The sequence below is a fragment of the Chaetura pelagica genome, unplaced genomic scaffold (genome assembly GCF_000747805.2).
Source record: "Chaetura pelagica isolate M959 unplaced genomic scaffold, ChaPel_1.0 scaffold183, whole genome shotgun sequence".
NCBI classification, from domain to species: domain Eukaryota; kingdom Metazoa; phylum Chordata; class Aves; order Apodiformes; family Apodidae; genus Chaetura; species Chaetura pelagica.
Genome location: NW_009952706.1, coordinates 676916 through 685689, shown reverse-complemented (window position 1 = coordinate 685689; position 8774 = coordinate 676916). Strand labels below are relative to the sequence as shown.

The 8774-nt window shown below is 58.3% G+C and overlaps 1 protein-coding gene across 1 annotated transcript in view; it reads right to left on the bottom strand.

The window, feature by feature from the left end:
- The window catches only part of LOC104385735 (ankyrin repeat and KH domain-containing protein 1-like), a 127202-nt gene that overhangs the window by 117881 nt on the left and 547 nt on the right, over positions 1 to 8774 (bottom strand). The window contains 15 exon segments of the mRNA XM_009994226.1: positions 92 to 253; positions 876 to 989; positions 1120 to 1302; positions 1399 to 1454; positions 2100 to 2371; positions 2486 to 2619; positions 2900 to 3074; positions 3280 to 3396; positions 4036 to 4119; positions 4121 to 4185; positions 4428 to 4515; positions 6303 to 6460; positions 6535 to 6596; positions 6765 to 6914; positions 7114 to 7274. Coding sequence (XP_009992528.1) covers positions 92 to 253; positions 876 to 989; positions 1120 to 1302; positions 1399 to 1454; positions 2100 to 2371; positions 2486 to 2619; positions 2900 to 3074; positions 3280 to 3396; positions 4036 to 4119; positions 4121 to 4185; positions 4428 to 4515; positions 6303 to 6460; positions 6535 to 6596; positions 6765 to 6914; positions 7114 to 7274 — 1981 coding nt within the window.

Below are 8774 nucleotides of genomic sequence, written 5' to 3'. Positions count from 1 at the left end.
CCAGTTCAGGCTCCTGATCCCCCCTAGCTGCCCCCTAGCCCACGGGGGCCAGCCAGGACTCGTTGCTGGGTCCTGCCTGTCCCCCACTGACCTGCAGCTTGTACTCCCTGCGGTTAAGGATGACAGCTGTGATCTGCTGGTCCATGAAAATGAGGATGGTGGCAAGGACAGCGGGCACCGCAGACACCAGGCAGACCCATCATGGATTGGCTCCAAAGGGGAAGATGATCCAGCCTCGTGCTGGGTTTGTGGGCTGCAGAAAGCAGAAGGGTCATAGCAGCTGCCACCCACCTGTGGAGTCTGCAACTCAGCCAGCTGATGGAACCAGCCCTGGGTGCTCTTGCTGTAGCCCTGCAGAGGCACAGGGATGCCCCACCTGGGGAGAGGAAGAGAATCTTCTCTCATCCTGGGGATGCTCGTAGGCAGCATGACCCATCAGCCCCCCATAAGGACACCTTGGCTCTGGTGAGGCAGGGGGTTGCTTCTAGGCACCACAAGCCAGGAACTGGGCACGTGCACCCAGAAGTGGGTGGAAGAGGTGGTGTGGGGTGTTGATGATGGCAAACCCAAGGAGGTGGCAGCAGGCACAGGCTGCTCTGAGGTGCTGCCAGCACCATTCCACACCCAGGGTGGGGAGCCCAAGCCCAGACTTGAGCCTGTGAATCTGGCTGTAGCATGAACTGTAGTGACGTGGTTAATCCAGGACGGAGGCAGGTTATTTACAGAGCATGGGATCAGCTGCAGTTGAGCCCCTGCTTGTTTCCTGGGGTGCAACCTACATCCCTATAGGGCAGCTGGACGCAGCGACAGGAAGGACAGCAGCAGTGTAGCAGGATGGCCACTGCAGGGGGTACAGACCCACTTCCCACCAGTACCTTCAGCTCGCTGGGGACAAGGAGCTTGGGGGTCTCCAGGCCTAGGGCAGCATCAACAGCACAGGAGGCAAGGATGGCCAGGATGATGGCAAAGTCACTCACCAGCTTCTGCACCTGCAGATGGAGAGGCCTTGGCCTGCGCAAGGGGCTGCCCTGGGAGCACCTCTGGGTCACAGCACCCAGAGCCTTCCCCACATCACCAGGATGGGTGGCCACAGTGCTGGGGCAGCCGGAGGATGCTCACCCCTGCAGGAAAGTAGCGGCTGCTCCTGAAGCGCTTGAGTGCAGTGCAGGAGAGGAAGGTGCCCCCGAAGAGCAGGAAGGAGATGAGGGTGACATCGGGCAGGCACTGGCAGCTGGTTCCCATGAGGTGCCCACCTCGACGCAGGCACTGGGTCCTGCTCAGCCCAGCTGGGGCAGCAGGAGGCTGCAGGGACAGGGCAGGCAGCGTGCAGGGGTCATACACAGACACGTCAGGCCAACCCCCGCCTTTTGCCTGCCTGCCTGGGAGCAGGGGCTGTACCTGCTGCGGGGCCAGGAGCGAGGTGACCAGTGTGTCATTCCCTGTGGAGCTGTGACCTGCAAGGGGACAAGTGGGGTCAGGGTGCCCGCCAGCACCATGAGGACGCTCCATCAGGGGTGACTGGGTTGGGGCAGCTTCTCATGCTCTTCCCAGGGGCACAGGATGATGCATGGGCCCCCATGGGACCCCTGAGGCTCTGGGAAGCACCAAGGGAGGATGCCCCTGTGAAGGGCTTGACTGAAGAAGCAACCACTCAGAGACACCATCAGCCCCAGGCTGTGCACAACACTGATGCTTTTGGTACAAGGTATGGATCCTGTTTGCAGGATCAGTGTGAACACACCATCAGGCCCCACAAGACACCCTCTGATTTACAGACCGGTCTGAAAACAGCAGTGCAAACCCACCCCAGTGCCCACCTCCAGCCCCTGACATCCCCCATCCCAGAGCCACAGAAGCCAAACCAAGGCTCTTCTTGCTTCCAGTGCTCCCTATCCAGTGCTGGGGAACAGGGACAGATGGACAGACAACATGAAGAGGAGTGGAGGAAAGTGCCACTGTGGCAGAGCAAAGATGGGATTGAGCAGCCACCTCCTCTTTCTGCACCTTTTCCCATATAGCTGGGCAGCAGAGTCCCAGGGGATTCCTGGGGTAGCAGCAGCTTCCCAATCCCCACCAGCTCTGCAGCTGCTTGAGCTCACCAGGTCTGGACAAGTTGCAGACACAGCTGTAGGAGGTGACATTGTCCAGCCGGTACTGCCAGTTGATGGGGAAGGTATCTGCCAGGCTCAGCATCTTCTTGAGGGAGTCATAGATGAATATCAAGCTGATGAGGGCACAGAAGCATTCCTCAGTGAAGCGGGTGAAGTACCGCACCAGGTGGCTGGCCTCGGTGGCCACCAAGACTACACCAAAAAAGGCCACCCAGAGCCCAATCCAGAGGCGAAACTCCAGGTAATCCAAGCTGTGGTCCCTGGTGGAAAGGGTGACCCAAAACCTCATCAGTGACACTCATCTGGCATCCTGGTTGCCTGTGCCCTGGCCAGGGGACAGTGGCCTCAGTAACTGCCCATGTCACCATACGTACTGGCTGAAGGAGAATAGAAGGCGCTCAAAGACCAGCACAGGGCCAGTGCTGCTCAAAATGGTCAGGGGCTGGCCAGAAAAGAGGCAGAAGATGGAGCCAGCAAAGGCTGTGCCCAGGAAGCTCTCCAGCACTCCCTGAAATGCAGAGAAGAGGTGCAAGGGGCCAGGCACATGGTGGGACCAGGGATCCCAGGCCTGTCCCCTGCAGTGGCACAGCTGCTGGCAGCTCCCCGCATGGTACAAGTTCAGCATTTAAGGACCACGGTGGCTGGAGGAGGACACAGGACTTTGATGATGCTCAGGGTGCCCTTGGGGCACTACTGGCTCCCTGGGCATGGGTGGGAGTGGGACACCCAGGAGAACTGTGGGCTGGGCCAAGTGGGGTTGGTGCTGGGCAGCCTGTGGCCACACCAACCTGCATGTTGGCGGTCGCGTCCCCCAGCATGCCACCGAAGGTGATGGCGTTGGTGACCGTTGCCAGGTAGATATAGAGCACTGCTGAGAGGCACTGGGGGTGCAGGGCGTCCCAGAAATCACTGCCGTACCATGGCACCTTCCTCCGGATGTCCCGCAGCAGCCCCCCAAAAAGCCTGGGGCGGTGGAGGGAGGTCTCAGGGCATCACCTCCATCACCCCCTCTGAGAGCTGCAAGGCAGGGGACGGTCCCTTCCCCAGGAGACACAAGGCCAGAGTGGTTTGGATGTGGTAGTCCCGTGTTCTGAGGAGGGCCAGCATCCTGCCCTGAATCAGGCTTCCCACTGCACGCCCCACCACTGTCATCCTTCCAGACACTCACCTGCCTGTTCTCTCCAGCTCCTCTGTGGAGCATGGGTGCCCCAGGCTGGCTCTGTCCCCAGCTGCTGCCACATCCTGGTGGCCATGGGACTGCTGATTTGGTGAGTGCATGATGGGCCTGTGGCAGACCACAGCCTTAGATCATAGGCTTCAGGTTGGAGCCCTCAGGACCCAGCTGCATCTAGTGGTCTAGATCTGCATCTAGACACTGTGAGGGGACAGGGAAGATGGAGAGGGGGCAGGAGTGCAAGCAGGGCTGGGGGGACCTCATGTATCTCCTGATAATGAGGAGGAGGAGAAAGATCAAGAAGAGGAGAGATGGGCTGCTTGGACTAGATCTTCAGAAGTCCCTTCCAACCCAACCACAACCTACTCCACCAAGCCCTGGAGACAGTGTTAATGGGACCAATTTTGGTGGAGGAGCTAGACAGAGCTGGAGGAGTCCTGCCCAGAGGATGTTTCATGTCCAGGTGCTGAAGCCCAACATCCCAACAGCTCCTGCCTGAAAGGCACCTGGGACAGCTTTGCCATCCCCTGCTGGGGGAGGCAGCAGGACTAATAGCAGCAGGGACCAGAGCTGTGGCCATTGGCCAGATCAGCAGAGGGACTTGTCTGGGAGGACCTCACTGGTAGAGGTTGGCTCCTAGGTGGCTTCATCCACACAGAGAAAGAAATTTCAATGTTGCAGGCAGAGGTCTCCACCTGGGAGCCTGCAGAGGGGCTGGCAGAGGCTGTGGGCACTCTCCTTCCAGCCTACCTCCTGAGTGGAGATGGCAGACAACTCGGAGGAGGAATTCGGACACTGGGGTCCCATTTCCCAGGAGGAAGCACTTTTTTTTTGGAATGCCTCCAACCCTGCGATGAGGTCCTCTTGGTGCTCAGCCTGCCGGGCAACCCTTTGGAAGAGCTGCAGGGAGATGCCATGATTTAGTCATCATGTCCCCGGGTTCAACTGCTTGGAGCCTTCCTCCCAGTCTGCAGCCTCTGGGAAAGGCACCCACCCATGTCAGTGTGACAGACTTATCCTTGGCAAGGGTGGCCACCAGCTTGCCCCATCCTCTGCCTCCCCCACTGCAGCCTGCAGAGGAGAGGAGCTTCGGTGTCCTCAGCCCAAGCCCATCCCTCCCATGGGTGCTGCAGCAGCCTCACCTCATCCGTCAGTAGTGTGGCCATGGCCCTGCCAACCTCATAGTAGGCTTTCCCTTTGGCTCGGGGACCCAGCAAAATGAAGAGGAACCTGCAGGTGAGACAACACATCTCTCAAGCAGCCCTCTTCTCGCTGGGCGATGCTCCTCCCAGAGGAGACCATGGTGTTGCAGGGGTGCTGGGGACTACAGCTGGGCCAGCTTGGGGGGCTGTTGCCACCCTAAGTAGGGGATCAGGGCAGAGACATGTGTCTGCTGCCACTGCATGTAAACCCCAGAGGAGACCATGAGACACCAGGGCCCTGGCCAAGATCACAAGGGCTGCAGAAACCCAAGCTGGGGACAAGGTGGATATGACATCTTTGGGGCAGAGAAGGAAACATCCTGGGCTGGAGATGTCTATAGGGCTGAGCTCTGAGATGGAGCTGTCTGGGGGGTCATGCTGATGTTGCTTGCAGGCAGGATGCAGGACCATTAAGCATCAGGAAGGAAAGCTTGTCAGCAGCACAGGCTGTAGGTGTGACAGGACTACCGGACATGGGAAGAAACTGAAAAGAGGGCTCAAAGTCCTTGAAGAAATATGGCTCAAATCGCACACCTCAGAGGGTGATGCAAACTAATACAGCCCATCCAAATACCTCTCCAAGCCCTTTCCAAGCTCTTCACTCCTTTACAAAACTCAGCCCATCCAAATACCTCTCCAAGCCCTTTCCAAGCTCTTCACTCCTTTACAAAACTGGCAAAACCGATTACAGTGCTGATACTCTGAAGCTGCAGTGAGGTTCCAGTGATTGTACCCCAAGCAAAGCTCCAGAGACAGGGTAGGAAAACTCCTCCAACAGCACGAGCAGGGCTGAAGGTGGTTCAACAGAACCTGCTGCAATCTTGATGTGGAGCATCAGTGCTGGAGGCCTCCCAGAGACTGCTCTGGAGGGGTCAGGGGGTGATGGTAGCCACCTGAAACTGCTTTCACCCCGACATCTTCATCAAGGCAATGGGAAAACCTTAACATCCTAGAGATGGACCTGAGTGGGAGATAGCCCTGAAATGGTGGCTGCACTCACAGGACAGCCTGGAGTGGCTGGCAAAGTGGATGACACCGTGGGCAAAGGGATGGGAAGGGACAAGCTCTCCTTCACCTCATGTTTGGGGGAGGAAAACACAGGGCAAGGGGTTGTCGTGAGCCCCCTGAGACCCACGGGGGCTCCCCGAGGACCAGCCACCCGTCTCCACCAAGGAGAGAGCAGGAGGTGGATGGATGTCCTGCTCCATACAGCTCCTGGAGGATGGGTGCTCTGGACAGAGTGACCAGGAGGTGGCAATGTCCCTCCTGATCCTCGTCTGCCTCCTCCACATGCTCCCTAAGGAAGTCCCCAGCACAAGGGGCACACTGACCTTTTCTCCTTACACCTTCAGGTGATGTGTTCCTCAGCCACGGAGAAACACCTCCTACATCTGCTGCTTTCCCCCTACACCAACAGTACCACAAGAGCTACCCCACCGCCCAGAAGAGCATCACAGGCAATGGGAGGGCAAGAGGCTCCTGCAGACCTGTGTCCCTCTTCCCAGCCACTAGCCCCCGTGCTCCTGGGCAGTAAGTGAAGCACATCCAGCACCTCCCAAGGAAGAGAGTGAAAGCAAAGCCCAGGTGAGAGTATCCCAAGGATTGTCCTCCCAAGGCTGTGAAGCTCTCGCTCCATCCCAGGATCCTCCTAAGGAGCTGGGAAAAGCAGGACGGGAAGCAGCAAGAAAGAGTTCTGGGACTGCTTGTGGGTGCTGCACCATTGGCTTTCACCTAGCAAAACCCCATCCTGTGTGGGAAGGAGTGGGCACACAGGGGTGGACAGGGGCACAGGGCCATCAGCCATGCTCTGGTTACCTGCTGGGAAGGGAGACTTCAGCCAGGGAGCCGAGGGCCACCCCTTGCCTGAGGCGGATGAAGGCAGTGAAGGGCTTCTCCAGGAACTCCACTTCACCTACAGCAACGTGGGCTGCTTCAGCCCCCCGTGGGATTTTCTTCTTAAATCGGTTTCTCAGCTGAAAGGAAAGGGATGCAGCAGCTGGGGCTTTGGTGCAGCAGCTTCCCCCAGTCCAGCTCCATCCTGCCTTACCTGACCCTTAAGAGGTGTTTTGGAGACCTGGGCTCCAGGCTCAGAGCAGCTTTTGGCCTTCCCTGCAAAGAAGCAGGGCAAGCAGCAAAACACAAGTGTGAGCAAACAGCTGGCACGGGTACTGCTGAAGGCTGGAGGCAGCAGAGGGTGCCAGGTGGGACAGCTGTGGTGGCAAGTGGGGCAGCCATGGTGCCGGGTGGGACAGCCATGCTGCTGGGCACTGTGCCTACCTTGGCAGGGAGAGAGACTGAGCTCAGTCAGGAGCTGCAGGGGGGACATGGTGGGCTGGTGCTGTGGCTGGCGGAGCAGAAGGGCTGCCAGGTGCTGCCTCAGCTCAGGCTGCAGCTCTGCTTCCTCAGGCTGCCCAGAAAGCACTTTATCTGCAACAGGGATGGGGACAGCCCTGAGTCCCCTCAGTTCACTGCCCAGGGAAAGACCCACTTTGCTGGAGCAACAGACCACCACCTCAGGTACCCGGCCATCATGCATCAGGGCTTTTATGTGAGGACTTCCTTGGTGGCCTGGTCCCTCTCTGATGACCACTTGTTCAAGGAGGTGACCTGTGCATTCCCCACATACCAATTATTTCCTTAAAACTCGAGGCATCCAGATCCAGGAGCATTGTCCCATTCTGCAGGCATGTCCTCAGCTGGAAAAGGCTGTGGAGGGTCAGGGCTGGGACATGGGGTGTGCTCCAGCGGTGCCCACCATCCTCCACCTTCTCCTCAAACTTTATCCACCTGCCCAGGGAGATGTGGGGGCTCAGTAGTGAGGTAGTGCCATGCCACTTTGCAGGCAGCGGGACCTGGAGCTTGGGACCACCTCTGAACTTGGCATGGGCATGGCAGAAGCAAAGAGGGGCTTGGGGGGACTCAGAGAGGGTTGCAGTGGGCTCATGGAGCAGGGGAAAATGGGCAGCATTTTTTTTTTTGATCTCCTGATCAGGAGGATTTCACCAGTCATGGGTTGCAGAGCATTAGGGTAGGAAGGGACCTTCACAGACCATCCAGTCCAATCCCCACTCACTATGAGCAGAGACATCTTCACTGGATCAGGTTGCTCAAAGCCCTATCCAACTTGGCCTTGAACAGTTCCCATAAGGGACAGGGCATCAACAAATTCTCTGGGCAACATGCCCCAGTGTCCCACCACCCTCATGGTGAAACTTCTCTTCCCCATGTCCAATCTAACCCTGTCCTCTTGCGGTTTAAAACCGTTGCCTCTTGTCCCATCACTACAGGGACTGAAATGCCCCAGCACAGTCTCACCAGAGCTGTCTCCTCTCCAGGCTGAAAACTCCCAGCTCTCCCAGCCTCTCCCCACAGCAGAGCAGTCCCAGCCCTTGGACCATTTTCATGTCCATCTCCCTCTCACAGGTCCGTGTGCTGGGGACCCCAGAGATGGATGCAGTGCCCCAGAAGAGGTCTCAGGAGAGCAGAAGGGACAGTCCCCTCCTCACCCTGCTGGCCATGCTGCCAGTGATGAGCCCAGGATGCAGTTGGCTTTCTGTGCTGTGAGCGTACGGTGCTGGCTCATGTCCCATCTGTCACCCACCAGTATCTCCAGCCCCTCTCTGTAGAGCTGCTCTGTCACCGATTGACTCAGGTCCGACAACAATGCTCTCTATCCACCACCCAACCCCAGGCTGTACTGGGTCTGGGCGTTGCCCTGCCCATTAGCAGCTCTTGCTGGAGTCCACACAGAAGTGTCTTGACTGGTTTGCCACACTCAGGCCACACCAAGCACCTTAATACTGGGCTTTCCTGAGCTTTCCTTTGGGTGAGTGCTGCTGCAGGGTGGCCCAGCATGATGCTTGGGCAGAGAGTGCCCCAGCAGAGCAGGTCCTGCCAATGGACCACCATGCCAGGGAGAAGTTTGGGTCCTGGGGAGAGCTGTCACAGCTACATCCCAGTTGTTTTCCCCCCCTCCAGACCTTCAGACCCTCAGGGCAGACCCATGACATCCCCAGACCCCTAGCCCTGTGCTCCTGCAGCCACACCCGGCACCCAGCTGGCCCCAGCTCCTCCCTGTTGGGCCTCATCATCCCCAGCCCAGCCTGTCCTGACATACTCCCCTGGTTGCCTCCCAAAATGTGCTGGGGAGATGGATCTGGAGAGTGTCAAAGCACCGTCCCAGCCCTGGGGCAGCCTCTGGAGCCTCAGAGAGGCAGCAAAAGCAAGAGCTGAAGCACAGGTGCTGTGCCCGTGCAGGGCCCCTCCCCACACACCGCTTAAACCCTT